We start from the raw sequence: 15,831 nt of genomic DNA, 5'->3' as shown, positions 1-15,831 counted from the left end.
ACATCCAAGGTTCCTGTTTCATGATTTGTACATTGTCCATATAAAAATATAGTTCTTCAATAAAAAAACATTTCTTTTCAGGCTAATGCCTCCGTTCCTAAGATCTTCCCGGCATGGCGATCCCTGCGTCAGGTCCTTCCGGACAATGTACAAATCATGAAACAGGAACCTTGGATGTGACTTAACCCATTTAGCCTTGAGAAAGCCCCGGCGCAAATCGCCAAGAGGGGGCGAAACACGTGTCGGCTGTCCTTGTCGTTTGAATAAAAATAAAGAAACCTTGCTGCAAACAGAATTGTCTCTGTCCCTCATATTATGAGCTGAAAGAAACGGATATTAATCCTGGCAAACTAAACCAATCTTATGTGGAGATCACACTTACAACTTCTCGAATCTGTTTCCCCAAACCTGAAGCCCAAGAGGTCCAGAGCTTCGAGTGTGTCTCCATCCACCAACTAACCACACTTATTTAAGTGTTGTCTAAAGCCTTGAAATCCTTGGGCCTTTGCTACCTTATCCACATCAAAATCAATGGATGTTGCAGTAGAATGTCCACCACAACACCCATTCCCCGCCCCTTTCATGCTCAGTATAGCATGAAAGGGTGCCTCATTTACAAGGCAGCGTTAAGCCACGTTAAGTTGCTTAACGCTGCCCTGTAAATAAGGCAAAGCCTCTATCACCACCATAATGTCAGGAAAAGTGATGTGGTGGTGATAGGGGTTTATAAATACGCCCTTAAATGTATTAAATTATGATAACATACTGGTCTGCAAGAACTCCAAATTGTAATAGTATTTTATCCATGTTTATTAGCATCAAGTGGTGATCTCTAAGATAGATGCAAATGTGGTGCTCGTTACGATGATTAAGACAACACAGAAGCTGAAACACGTTGAGCTGCTGTATTTTGTGAGACTCAATAAGCACTTTGTCCTTCTGTGAGTGTGCCAGCGCCCTTCTCATTCCTGTGGAGAGAAGTGAATGATGCCTTTTTATATATTTAATTTTTTATTGTTAATGCATGCTTTACCAAAGGCAATTGTTCTTCATTGGTAAACAAAACGGTGAGAACATCTTGTTTTTACCAATGCTGGTATTAACTGGAAACAAAATACATAGGGCCCGATGTAGGTAAATCTGATTTACCAACTCTAAAATACCGAATTTTACTGATTCGGTATTCTAGATTTGGTAAATCAGATGTAGGTAAAAAATCGGAAATTTTGACCAAATCTGTATGATTCGGTAATCGGTATTTACCGATTCGGTAATTGCCATGGATTCCTATGGGCCTTGAGGCCCATAGGAATCAATGTCAATTACCGAATCGGAAAATACCGATTTGGTAAAATTACCAATTTTGCAAGGGGGACAGGGTGTCACTTTGACACCCTGTTGCACCCCAGATTCAGGCTTGTGTGCCACGTGACACACATACATGCCCTTAGGGCATGTCTGCGTGCCACATGGAAGAGGTGTACATGCACAGATGTGCATGTACACAGGAATTCGTTATTTACCATGACATAGTATGTCATGGTAAATAACAAATTCTGAAGGGCCTGTGGCACTGTTTACAGTGCCACCTACATGTAGATTTAGCGATTCGGTAAATTTACTGATTCGGTATTTTACAGAATCGGTACATTTACCGAATCGGTAAATATACCGATTCTGTAAATATTGGCCCGCTACATATCAGACACCAAATACGGGTCGGTAACGGCCGAAATCTGCCGTTACCGACCGATATTTGGTGTCCTACATCTGGCCCATAACATTTTATAGTACAAAGAACTCTCTTCTCTATTACCATCGTCATTAAATAAAAGCCCCAAGTGTAGATAACAATAGCCTCCTAATTTATTGAGTACGGCATACACGTGCACAGTTTTATATTGATCCAATGTATCCTGTACATGCTTTAAGCGGATAATACTGTACAGTGTACAGTATTATCCGCTTAAAGCATGAAGGATGGTGGGGCTTGTAGTCTATAGATTCACGATTTTGCAAGTAGTGCTACTAGGTAAAATCCAGAGAGTAAATGACTTTTAAGAGTGGGGCAAATTGACAGTTATGTATGAAGTAAGATCTCTCTTCTACATATGACATGAATATATTTATTAGTTGCTCAACTCATTGGTGTCTGGGCAGTTCTGGTAGTAGCTGACCAAATTCCGGAATGCTTTGTAGATGTGCGGATTCCGCGTGCAAATGAACCCTCCACTTCTCCAAATCTGTTTTTCAGTTCGGTTCAAGTCTCCAAGGCATGTCCACTGATCCTCATACCTCAAGGACACACACCACTTGGAGTGATCATAACTGGAATAGAAGAATGATGAGTCTGGCAGTTTAATCTTTTTGATGTTGTAGACATGATATTGCAGTGAGCAGTTTGATGGAAGTTCTTTTCTACCATGCTGCCAACTTTCAGTCAAGAGATGCGTTTCCAAGAATTGTGCCATCCATGCCGCGTAGATATCTGCACTCAAAAAGAAATATATGGGAACATATTTAAAATCTGAATCTGGTTATATATTAAGGGGTAATATCTTGAAAACATTAATTACCTTCTTTCTTAAACATTTAGAACCTTTCTAGACAATCTAATTTCTAACTATTTCAAATGATGAAGCTTCCCAAGTATATCTCTTCATCCCCATCAGAATCCCTACTGCTCAGAAAGCAATTTCCTTTCTGCCAGGTGTGTCTAGGTTTGTGAATTAAGCGTGGATCAAATTTAAGGAGAAAATTAAATTAAGCAGAACTAAAATTATTCAAATAATTTGTGGGTGCCATTTGTATAGTAGGTAGAAGGCTCTGGGTGCTTTACGGTTATATATTTCAGCATGCAAATGGGAATGGATTCATAGGATTATAAACGTATGGCCTGAATGAATTAGGGCTTGGCAGACAGGATACTGTCTATCAAACCCTCGGTCCACCAGCCTCATTTATAGATAGGCCGGCCTTTAGTATTTCATCAACAGAGCCCCTGTTGACTTCCTCCGACAGCCTGATTGAGAAGGATGTTACATCGTTCACCTATATAGGGTAACATGTGATATAAAATGTACTTGTAAAGCGCACATACAGCGTGAAGGGTATCTTGGCATTGAATACCAGATGTTTATTGTTACCCAACTCAATGGTACTCATTTTATCAACCTCAGAAGGATGAAAGGCTGAATGGACTTGCCAGGATTTGAACCTTTGACCAGGAGATCAAACACAGGCCCCTACAGTGGACAAATTTATCCACTACGCCACCAGACACAGTCAATGGCGTAATGCCTTTTTCCCCTGTTCATCATGACTAGGAAAAACCTTGTGATTAGGGATAGAAAAAACACAATAATGACCCTCTCTCCCAGAGTGTGGGGGTAATCATTTTGATTTTTTACCTACACAGGGAGTCTGTTTTTGAAAAACAAAAAAAATGTCAAAAGTTTGGTTTATGGCCTTTAAAACCAGCGGCTCTACACCAAACATTCGGTATTGTGAAAGGAACCACCATGACAGTGGTTCTTTTCAACGAACAAAGATGAAAGCGGAGTCAGCAGTCACCTCTAATGGGTGGAACCAATGTCCTCCTCCGTCCTTAAGGACAATACTCCATCTCGTAAACTGAAAATCAGGACCCTAGAACCTTACAGACTGTTGGGATAGAGATGCCATAAGGCATGGCAGCATCTCTGTGGGTCATCTATTTGTAGCTCACTGGGGAGTGGCTTTCATTAGTTGGTGAAGGTGCATAGGAAACCTAATTATTTGCTAGTCCAGTCACTCTTGTTACTGCACTAAGAAAACACTATTTTCCCTGACTCAATGACTATATGATAGTTTGCACATACAAAAGACTTAAGCAACCACATTTTTTTTCGTTATTTCTTAATTTAGTGGTTGTAGACTAAAGAAATCTGTGACGGGAGCACCTGTTGTAATCAGTCACATCATAACTCATATTGTTTGCAAAACTAAAGAAATGGGTTGCAAGACTGTCGAACCTGCAATAGTAATGGGTGGATTGGCCTTGTTAGTTAACATATTCAGGATGCCTGGTTTAGCTCTCATCTGTCACACATGCAAACAGACAAACAGCCACTCATTTATTGAATATTAGCAGTTCATAATAGAGTTTTATATATATATATATATATATTGCTTTTCAGCAATGGCAGCTCATTTTAGAATGTTCAGCTTTTGTATATTTCTTTCAGTCTTCTCAGTGAATATTTCAATACATTTTAGTATGTTTTGTAGTCAGTAGGGCTTCACACAATTTCATTTCATTTTTTCATTTGAAAACCCAGAGCACTCAGAACTAGAGTACTGAATGTGAGCAAAGGAAAGCTGCCCCATAGTGTTGAGCAGAAGATCCACTTTGATGAATGATGCCACGCCATGTCATGCTACTTGGTATAAATGTAATACATGTCTACAATTAGAAGTTTCTCATAGTGCTGTTAGCCGTCTGGGCAGTCTGTTTCCACATGGTCCTGGAGCATCCCATAGGCAGGAGTACAACGATCAGGTTGTTTATTTCACCCTGTTCAACTGCGTGAGCCCAGAATCCATATGTACGTAACCCATTCCTCGTGTCACTGTTTGCATCTACCATCTACCATTGTCATTCTATTCCCGCTTGACCAGTGTAAATCTTTTCATCACTCTGTCTACGTTTGTGTCTCCGAGTGTTAGTGTCTCCCTGTCTGTAGGAAAAGGCCATTTTGTGTGTGGTCATCCTCATTGTTTTCTTTAAGCGTTATTGCTGATTTTTAGACAGGTTTTTAGTGCACTGCTGTCCAGAGCCCAGTGTATGTGCTCAGTTCCCTAAAACATGTAGAAATATGATAATTCCTAATTTTCCAATTGAAATCTTCTCTAAGACCATAGTATATGGTGTATAAACTGTATCCATGGCATGAAAAGTTAAATGTCACCTGTGGACTGCTGCACATATTGTGCCATCCAGTAGTGTGACAAAAGAAAACATGGTTTCAGACCTATCATTGTAGCATGACTGCAGCAGTGTAAAACCTGCAGTGCAATCTGTTAAAATAACTCTTTTAACAGGTAAAAACCTCCTAATATTAGTAAGTCACCCCTATGTAACCTTGTAGCCCACAAGGCAGGGTGCATGGTATTTAAAAATGGGACATATAGATAATTAATGCTGGTCTGTCCCAAAAGTGACATTTTTACTATGGCAGGCCTAGCTGTACTATGCAGAAAACCAGAGTACAGATTAAAATACTAATATAATAGCTCAGGAATGGGAATAAGTAGAAAAATATTTAAACCACTATTTTTAATCGTTATTAAAAACCCAATTCAATGGTGAATTTGAACAAGTAACTTATTCTGTAACCTATTGCTTGCATGAACTGTTAGAAGTCTAATTGGCATTAGCCTCTGCTAACTCGCAGCTTGTGATCAGCATGGGAACTGTGGGTATTTTGTTGACATTATAGTGTCAAATCCTGCCTGAAAGATTTGTTAAGCCACATGCAACACTTTGGCATGCTTAAAACGGGGAGAACAGGATTCTTGTATATCCCCTGCCGGGTAGCTTTTGCCTGCCAGCCTTCTGCCTCTGAGTTTGTTCCCCACATGAACCAATAAAATGTAGTTTAAAGCAGGACTCGTCCTGCTTTACACTAGATTTTAGTGGTAGATGTGGGGAACACTCAACTCACTATAGTACACTCCCCACTCACTCTCCCAGCCTCAGAACCCATGTTTAGTTTAGCTGAAGACCTTCACCATCTTGATTTTGCCCTAAACAATGCATTTGGAGCCTGTTCACAGTAAAACAAAGAGGAATTACTGAAAAATGTGATAGACCAGGGATTAGGAAATATTACTCCATTGGTCAGAGAGGGACTAAGAGTGTCATAGGGGGTCCCGCTCCCACAGGCAGGTGAACCCTACAAAGCTGGACAACCATCCAGCCTTCCTCAGAACACGTTTGGAATTGTGAAAAGATTCCAGGCGGACTAAACCTGCTGAACTTGGCATTTGAGACCTCTGTGAAGTACTTGAGAAGGTTGGATACTCTTTGACTTAAAATCCAAGGACAGAAAGTTCTCCAAGGACCATGGGTCTGAAAACCTGGTTGGTTCCAGTAGCATAAAAAATCTGAAATGGCCAATCCTCTGAACAATCACAGCTGACCAGTGGCATTTGAATCTAGACTGGACTTTTGAGTTGCCCTCTGCCTGGCACCCTGAGAGTATCAAAGTACTCCCCTTGAGGATCTGGGTGCCTAGGAAGTGTACTCCTGTGGTTATCTGGGCACCAAAAGAAGTTTGGGATCTTTTTCAAAATTTTTGTTCCAGAGTGTCAAGGGAAATGACAGCAATAAGTATCTGACCAACATTTTGACGGTGTTAGATTGAATTTAAGGTTTGTCTCGCGTGGAGAAAGTCCCTTTTCAGATTGGGGCTTAGAAACCTTTTTGAACTTCCCTACTTTCAGGCCTAGCAGGGCCAATCTACTGGTGTATCCCACCCATGCTCCATCACGGTCGGCCTTGAATCACACCCAAGGCACAACATACCATGACCACTGACTACCATTGGGGCTCTGCGCGTATTGTCACTTTTTCATTTTAATGTTATAAAATTCCTGTCTCTGATTCTCCTTCCTCAATTTTCATCATTTTTGTGTAATTTTGCTTATTACATTTTTCTCTATTTGTAAAAATTTGAGTACGATTGTTATTGTGTTGTGTTTTAGACTTTTGAATGGTTTTGGTACTTCTAAATGCTTTACACATTTTTGTTGAATGAAGCCTGTCTGCTCTGTGCCATAGCTACCAGCGAGTGAGCTCAGGTTTAAATTATAGAATTTTTTTTGACTGTACCTAACAGAATAGTAACTTTATTACTTGTGGTGGACACCAATCCACCACATCTAATAAAACACTTTGTCACCCCCCCTAGAATCAAGGTGTACGTTTCATAGGATTTACTGTTAGTGAATAAATTGTGCAGATACAGTTTTAATATTTGGGTCTCCATGTCTTAGTGATAGTGTCACCCCATCTTAGAGTACATGTCTCTATTTGTCTCAGTGTCTCCCTATGTCAATTTCTCTGTATGCCAGTGCTAATAACACATCATCCCAGTGTTTTTGTCCTCCTATCCTAGTGTCAGTATGTCATTGTTGGCCTGTCCCAATACCATTCATTGTATCTCCCTGTCACCATGTCAGAGTTATAATTATCATGTCTTAGTGGTAGGATTTCTCTGTCCCATTGTTAATGTCTCACCATCCCATTCTCGGTATCTCCCAGTACGAAAGTCAATTTTCCCAATCTACATTTAGAAGTTATTATTGATAATGGGGTTGCCCCTAAGGTCAAGCCGGACCTGGGCGCGATACTGGAATGAAAACAATGGTCCGTGACCAGAATTAGAGTAAAGTTACTATTTATCCTGCAAGCTAATTTCTGCGGATGAGGTAATGAATATCATATAAACGATACTGATGCACCTAGATTCAACTTTTCTTTGCATCAATTCAATAAGCCACACATATGAACCTGTATAATAAATATCACATTTATTATAACACAATTCAATTGTTCATATAATGGTCTCAGGTTGCGCTCAAGAGGATAGGTGAAAAAGATAAAGTAGTGTTGTGAGAAAAAGAAGGTGATTCAAGAATTGAAGAAGGACATTTCAATATTTCAATTGCTGATAATGAAGATCAGTTACATAAGCCCTGTCCTTAAACAATTTACATGTCAATCTGTAAATTTTGTCTGCATTCAATACATTTTTGCTGGTATGATAAGGTGAGTAGTAGGTACAGGTCTTTATCAAGGTAGGGGTGTCGACGTTTCGACTCGACTATGCAATGTGGAAATCGGACCCTTTGCTGCGAGTCTTCTTCAGGACAGTAAGTATGCAACCTACACCTGCAGCCAAGCCTGGCTACACAGGTAATCCATTAGATGTGCCTAGAGGCCCAAGGTCGCCTCAAAGCGGTTAATCCGCTGTGTAGTGTACACATCACCAAAATAGCAAAACATCAATTTCAATCTTTCAAACGTTGATTGGGTGCCCCTTATCTTATTTTGGCGGCATCAGCGTAGTGAAATGCTGCTCACATCAGCTCCAAAAGCTTGGGCCTCTAGGCATATCTAATGGATTACCTGTGTAGCCAGGCTTGGCTGCAGGTGTAGGTTGCATACTTACATGAGAAAGGCTTGTTTTCGGCATCCCTAGACTTACATCGCGACACTAGTAAGCACAGTGAGTGCTAAAGCCTCCAAGGTTATCATAACAAGTCTGACATAGATGATTGCCCCTTTGTTCGAAAGCAGATTGAATTGGAATAAGAATAAGAAACAGGGGCAACAGCAACAGAAACAGGGGTCCCATCCCGCTTCACCAATACCTGTGTAAACCGAGCGAAATTATGAATGCGCAACTGCGCTACTATTAAGTCACCTGATCGTTTTCAGGTTCCTGATCAAAGTTCTCCTCGCTCTTTGCAAGAAACATTGGTCTCAACCACCGGTGGAGGAGACAGCAGCGGCAGAGGAAGGGGTGTGAAACAAGAGCAGCCGCGCAAAAAGGACGGTAAAGGCAAGCAAGACGACTCTCCATGTCAAAGACCCCAGTTTCAGAAACAGAAAGTTGCTGCTTTAACAGCGAGATATGCCACGGATAGTGAGAACACAGCTTCAGAACCTGGCGTGGTCGATGACGCTGTTAGACAGTGCGGCGGAAATTACCATAGAGCAGGGGGCCCTGCGTCCACTTCTGAAGGAGACAGCAACTCACAAGTTTGTTGTTGTTGAGACAGCTGACACTAGAGTGGCTCCCCCGGAAAGACTTTTTGAAATCTTTCTTTTGATTGAAGGTGACATACAACGTACTGTAAAAGAGGTATTTTAGGAGAATCTAACTACTACCTATGACATTTTGTCGACTGGCCCCAACCTTTTGTTTTAGCCCCTACGCAAGGGGAGGAGGTAATCCTCCTTAGTTTTGCGCATACTGTGCCGAAGGAGCAGGCCCTGCATTTTGCAGAAGATTGGGCTAAGGTGCTTGCACCGGCTTTGTACCGTACTCATTGTGGATGGGACAAATTTTCCCCCCAACATGAGATACCATTACAATCTATGCCACAGCCTCAACCCCAAAACCCCATGCAGCGTGAAGCGAAAGCTCCCGTGGCAGAAATCCTTGAACAATTGGAATATCAAGGTGTGATTGAAACGTGTGTGTCTCCGATGAATAACCCTCTTTTTACTGTGACCAAGTCTGATGACTCGTACAGTTTGATATGGGATTAGCGGCACTTAAACTCTCATTGTCATACGTGCCCGCTGCAAAACACTCACAGTGCTGCCCTTGTGGATAGTCTCGTGCGTAAAAGGTTTAAGACCACACTTGACATATCCAGTGGCTTTTTCGGCCATAATCTGTCCTCTCTTAGTAGTCAATGGACAGCTTTTACCTGCGGTGGCAAACAACGCCAGTTCAGAAGGTTGGCTATGGGCTATAAGAACAGTCCAGGCGTCTTTGCCGCCCGCAGAGTCTGTCTTTCAGAGAGGCTCAACCCAGATGCTTGTTTGTATGTGGATGACATTTATCTCACAAACGACGAATTATGGCCGCATCTATGTCGATTTGACCGCATAATTTACCAGTTTGCTGACTTTGTCTATAAATTCAACTTTGCAAAATCACACATTGCAAGGACACAGTGTTGGTCCTTGGCTATGAGCTCAGCAATGAAGGTGAAGGTTTGGCACCTCACTTTCTGGAGAAATGTGCATAGCTGCGCGCTCCGACAACTCTAAAAAATACTACAGTCTTTACTGGGCTTTTTGAATTTCAGACGTACTTACATTCCTGAATATGCCCAGCGTATCAAGCCTCTTTACGCTTTGGTACAACCAACTTTCTCCAAATCTTGCTGGCTGCCTGCTCATTCAGCCATCTTGCAATCTTTGCAGGCTGATCTTCTAGAATCTAAATTCTTATTGACTCGTGATAACCACACCAACCTGGTGATTAGAATCATTACTGGGGAGGTGGGTTTCACGTACCTGACTTTTAATGAGGGTGGCACAGTCCCTATTGCTTACAAGTCACACTTGTACACTTCGGCTGAGTTGCGGTTTTCCACTGTGGACAAAGTTTTGACGACAGTTGAAAATGGCGATTCTGAAAGAGCGTGCACTGTTGCAGGGAAAACGCATTTTGGTTGTTACCCCGTATCCTGCCCTGGAGACAGTAATGAAAGCCAGTGTACCGAATTCTAAGGCCTTACACCCATGGTGGATACAATGGGCTGCGTCCTTGACATTTCCGGATGTCACGTTCATTTTCGATCCCTCTTTGCAGACTCAGGAGTATTTGCAGTATGAATTTTTTCATCCGACTTCTTTGACCATGCGCCCACTGGAGGATTTCCATTGCATCATTTAACACTGACGGTTCGGCGCAACCGGACACGATTTCAAAGCACGCATATTCTTCGGCCTGCGCAATAATGGTTTGTACTATGGTGAATGGAGAATTCAAGTCCGATGTCATGCATACACATACATTAGGGGACTGTACCGCCCAGTTGGCAGAGCTCAGTGCTCTACTGCTTGCATTGGAGTACGCTGATCCTAGTGTGACTACTCTTATCATAAGTGAATCTTACTACTGTGATCTGGGTTCGAGTGCCTGAGCTTAAAGAAAGGCTGCTACTCGTGTTTGTGATTCATACTCTTGGTCATCAGCGTGTTGGAGTTCACGCTGTTGGCAATTGTGTTGCTGATGAAGCGGCAAAGACAGCAGTAGCGACATATTTGGTTGCAGCAGTTACAAGTTCCAAAAGTAAGATTGATGATGACATCTTGGCAGCTATTACCGCAACAGAGAAGGGAAGTAATTACCCTAGAGGTTTCCCTTTAAAGTACTCTTATCACCTAAGTCAATCAATCAATCAATCAATCAAAGACATTTATAGAGCGCACTACCCACCCGTAGGGTCTCAAGGCGCTGGGGTGAGGGGGGTGCCGTTACTGCTCGAACAGCCAGGTCTTCAGCTTCTTCCTGAAGGAGAGGTGGTCTTGGGTCAGGCGCAGGTCGGTCGGGAGGGAGTTCCAGGTCTTGGCGGCCAGGTAGGAGAAGGACCTTCCTCCTGTTGTCGCTCTTCGGATGCGGGGGACGGCGGCGAGGGCGTGGTTGGCTGAGCGGAGGTGGCGTTTGGGAGCGTAGAAGTTGATTCGGTTGTTGAGGTAGCTCGGGCCTTGGTTGTGTAGGGCTTTGTGTGCGTGGGTGAGGAGGCGGAAGGTGATTCTTTTGTTGACGGGGAGCCAATGCAGGTCTCTGAGATGTCCGGAGATGTGGCTGGTTCATGGGATGTCGAGGATGAGTCTGGCTGAAGCGTTCTGGATCCGCTGGAGTCTCTTCTGGAGCTTGGCGGTGGTACCGGCGTAGAGGGCGTTGCCGTAGTCCAGTCGACTGGTGACGAGGGCCTGGGTGACGGTCTTCCTGGTCTCGGTGGGGATCCACCAGAAGATCTTCCGTAGCATGCGAAGGATGTTGAAGCACGCCGAGGAGACGGCGTTGACTTGCCTGGTCATGGAGAGGGAGGAGTCCAGGATGAAGCCCAGGTTGCGTGCGTGGTCTGTCGGTTTGGGTGCGGTGCCCAGGGCGGGAGGCCACCAGGAGTCGTCCCAGGCGGAGGGCGAAGAGCCTAGGATGAGTACCTCCGTCTTGTCTGAGTTCAGTTTCAGGCGGCTGGTCGTCATCCACTCCGGTACCTCTTTCATCCCTTCGTGCAGATTGGCTCTGGCGGCGGCGGGGTCGTTGGTCAGGGAGAGGATCAGCTGGGTGTCGTCGGCGTAGGAGATTATGTTGAGGTTGTGTTGGCGTGCGATGGCCGCGAGGGGGCTCATGTAGGCGTTGAAGAGGGTGGGGCTCAGTGAGGATCCTTGAGGGACGCCGCAGATGACTTCGGTGGCCTCTGACTTGTACGGTGGTAGGCGGACTCTCTGTGTTCTTCCGTCGAGGAAGGAGATGATCCATTCCAGAGCCTTCTCCTGGATTCCGACGTTGCTGAGGCGCTGTACTAGGGTACGGTGGCAGACAGTGTCGAATGCCGCGGAGAGGTCTAGGAGGATGAGGGCCGCTGTTTCTCCGTTGTCCATCAGGGCTCGGATGTCATCGATGGCGGCGATGAGGGCGGTCTCGGTGCTGTGGTTGGCTCGGAAGCCAGACTGTGAGGGGTCGAGGGATCCATTCGTCTCAAGGAAGGCGGCCAGCTGCTTGTTGACGGTCTTCTCGATGACTTTGGCTGGAAACGGGAGGAGCGAGATGGGGCGGTAATTCTTGAGTTCGGTGGGATCCGCTGTGGGTTTCTTGAGTAGAGCGCTGAGTTCGGCGTGCTTCCAGCTCTCAGGGAAGATGGCGGTGTCGAAGGATGTGTTGATGATGTCTCGCAGGTGGGGTGCGATGACAGCGTCGGCCTTGTTGAAGACGTGGTGGGGGCAGGGGTCGGTCGGAGATCCTGAGTGGATGGAGTTCATCGTGCGGACGGTGTCTTCGGTGCTGATCGGAGTCCAGGTGCGGAGGGTGGTGGTGGGGGGTGGTGGTTCGGTCGTGGTGTGCGTTGGTTGGTTGTTGAAGCTGTTGTGTATGTCCGCGATCTTGTTGTGGAAGTATGAGGCGAGGGAGTTGCAGAGGTCTTGCGATGGGGTGATGTCGTTGTTTCCTGCGCTGGGGTTGGAGAGCTCTTTCACGATGTTGAAGAGTTCCTTGCAGTTGTGTGCGTTGTTGTCCAGCCGGTCCTTGAATGCAGTTTTCTTGGCGTCGCGGATCAGCTGGTGGTGCTTCCGGGTGGCAAGCTTGAAGGTGGTCCTGTTGTCCGGTGTTGGTTCCCTTCTCCAGACTTTCTCGAGGGCTCGGCAGTTCTTCTTGGAGCTCTTGAGTTCGTCGGTGAACCATGGGGCTTTCTTGCTGCCGGGTCTGCTGGGCGGGGTCCTCAGTGGGGCGAGCTCGTCCGCGCAGTTGCTGATCCACTTCGTGAGGTTGTCTGCGGCCTGGCTGGGGTTCGCTGAGCTGGCAGGAGGGTGCTGGCTCAAGGAGGTGGCGAGCTGGTCGGCTGTGATCTTGTTCCAGCTTCTGCGGGCAACCTGTTGCTGGTGGTGGTGGGTCGTCGTTCTTTTGAAGGTGAAGTGGACACAGCTGTGGTCCGTCCATTGAAGCTCTGTGGCGTGGCTGAAGGCGATGTCTGTGCTGGATGAGAAGACTGCGTCGAGTGTGTGTCTGGCGAGGTGGGTGGGGGTGGACACCAGCTGCTTGAGTCCAAGATTGGCGAGGTTGTCGAGCAGGGTGCTGGTGTTGCGGTCGTTGTTGTTCTCCAGGTGGAAGTTGAGGTCCCCCAGGGGGATGTAGTCAGCGGAGGGGAGGGCAAGCGGGCTGACGAAGTCGGCGATGTCCTCGCTGAATTGGGTGCGTGGTCCCGGAGGCCGGTAGATCAGGGTGCCTCTGAGGGTGGTCTTCGGGTCGGTGTGGATCTGGAAATGCAGGTGTTCGGCGGTGGTAAGGGTGTTGTCGGTGCTGGTCGTGATGCGGATGGTGTTCCTGTGGATGATGGCGATGCCTCCACCCACCTGGTTGGCGGTGCGGTCCCTCCGGATGATCTTGTAGCCCTCTGGGATGGCGATGTCGGGTGCTGAAGAGGCGTTCATCCAGGTCACCGTGAGGAAGGCAACGTCAGGGGCTGTGGTGTCGAGGAGGTTCCAGAGTTCGATGGCGTGTCTGTGGACGGAGCGGGTGTTGAGCAGGATGCACTTGAGGTGGGTGCTGCTGGTGTTCGACTTGGCGGGTGCTGGTGCGAAGTCCTGATAAAGTTCCTCATGTGAGAATTAACGACGTTGGTGACAGATTGATTCCCAACACGGACCGCAGGGCCACACTGATTACAGCCGCTCACAAGGGTATGGCAGCGGCTCATGTCAGCGTCTCTGCGACTGTATCACTTTTACAATAGTGTTACTGGTTGTGCAGATTGTACAAACAAACGCGTGATTATGTCCTTCATTGTGACATTTGCCAGCAGATTAAACCTTCAACTGCAGCGTGCCTGCCCCAAACACAGTTGTATATATCTAATAAACCACTGGGTTGTGCTTATTTAGACCACTGCAGTCCTTTCTCCTTTGATACTGCGTCTAAGTACATCTTAGCTGCAGATGATTCTTGAAGGCGCTTTGTGTGGCCCCAAAGGAGTGCTGATTCTCGAACTGTCATAAGGGAGTTGCATGTCTTTGTGGGAATTTTTGCATGTGGTACCTTTTATTCAGACCAGGGTCCAGCGTATGCCTCTGAGGCGTACAAGGATGCCATGCATTCATTGGGGGTCCAAGTCAAATTTTTGTCTCCATAAAGGCCTGAGGGCAATAGTGTTGTGGAGCGGATGAACCATGACTTAAAGCAATCCTTGACAGCTAGGGTTTCGGGTAATAGCCGGAACTGGCTAGCCCACCTCAATAGTGTTCATTGTGCACTTCATAATCTCCCCAGAAGGTCTCTGGGTGACCAGACCCCATACAAAATGCTTTTTGGTATCAAAATGTTTGTTCCGGACCTTGAGGGTCTAGACCAGGAGGTGTCAGCCGCTCCCTTTGACGTACATGAACATTGTGCTGTTTTCCAGGATCTACAAAAGACCCAAGACAGACTTGCAAAGAAACATTTGCCCTCCACATCTGATGCTGCTTTGCAAATTCCGGTAGTTGGCTGGCTACTCCAAGTTGGTAAACTGGTCCAAGAGAAGGTCGAGAAGGAGTTTGGCCCCTCATATCGTGCTCCAGTTCCTGTACTTGGCATGCAGGGCACAAGAACAGTCATTTTACCTCCACTTCCGGGCCGTAAGGAAAACAGGTAAATCTCAATTGACAATGTCAAACTACACAGAGTGGCCAATTCTTCTTAGTATGACACCTGCGTCTCTTGTCCAGCGATGCTACGAAACTCTGTTTTGGCTCCAGCACCTACCACCAGGTCTGATGTTGCCATTGAGATGAATACAGTCACAAATCTTTTATTTCATCCACCGGCTGGTGATCCTCTTGATGATACTGAGTACACCTATCCCACAGACATATCTATGCCCGATTTAGAGACCTGTGTGGCTAATCAATCACGTTTTTTCATTTATTTATTTATTTATAACACTTATAGAGCGCTCTATTACCAACGGTGTCCTGGCACTATAGTGATAACTCCCTGGCCTCAAACCTCCTGACTAATTAGTGAACAGCCATGTTTTCAGACTTTTCCGGAAGGCCAGCTAGTCTGCGGTCTGTCTCATAGCCGTTGGTAGGGCATTCCGGGTGGTGGCTGCCCCTCGGACAAAACTTCTGCCCCCCCAGCGTGTTTTCCTAATGCGTGGGGTCCTAATCAGCCCCAGACTGGCCGACCTGAGATGCCTACCCGGTCTGTACCACTGGAAATGCTGTTGTAGGAACGATGGGCCGTATCCATGGACCGCCTTAAAGACTATGCACAAGGATTTGAATGTTATCCGTTTCCGCACTGGAAGCCAGTGTAGCTTCACCAGTTCCCCGGAGACGGAGGAAAACTTTGGTAAGCCTGTGATGAGCCGGGCTGCAGTGTTCTGCAAAACCTGCAGTTTGTTAAGCAGCCCCTGTTGTGCCTCCAAGAATAAACTATTACAATAGTCGAGGCGGGAGAGCACGAGGGCCATCACCACCGTTTTCTTGCACTCATCCGGTAGGAAGGGGAGGATCTTCCGGATGATTTTCAGCGACCAGTGGATGGAGGAGGTCAGTGC

At 45.9% G+C, this 15,831-nt stretch overlaps 1 protein-coding gene across 2 annotated transcripts in view; it reads right to left on the bottom strand.

Moving 5' to 3' along the window:
• Positions 1 to 1,025: 1,025 nt before the first annotated feature.
• The window catches only part of DNASE2B (deoxyribonuclease 2 beta), a 218,772-nt gene continuing 203,966 nt past the window's right edge, over positions 1,026 to 15,831 (bottom strand). The window contains exon 6 of one of the 2 annotated variants that reach the window (XM_086954297.1): positions 1,026 to 2,488. In XM_086954297.1, the coding sequence (XP_086810423.1) occupies positions 2,130 to 2,488 (359 nt within the window). In that variant the 3' untranslated portion in view covers positions 1,026 to 2,129. Of the gene's footprint in view, positions 2,494 to 15,831 lie in introns of both variants that reach the window. The other variant, XM_086954299.1, reaches the window with a different exon arrangement.

The sequence above is a fragment of the Lissotriton vulgaris genome, chromosome 1_1 (genome assembly GCF_964263255.1).
Source record: "Lissotriton vulgaris chromosome 1_1, aLisVul1.2, whole genome shotgun sequence".
Taxonomy (NCBI): Eukaryota; Metazoa; Chordata; class Amphibia; order Caudata; family Salamandridae; genus Lissotriton; species Lissotriton vulgaris.
Note: the sequence above shows the minus strand (reverse complement) of the source record. Positions and strands in the feature narration are given on the sequence as shown.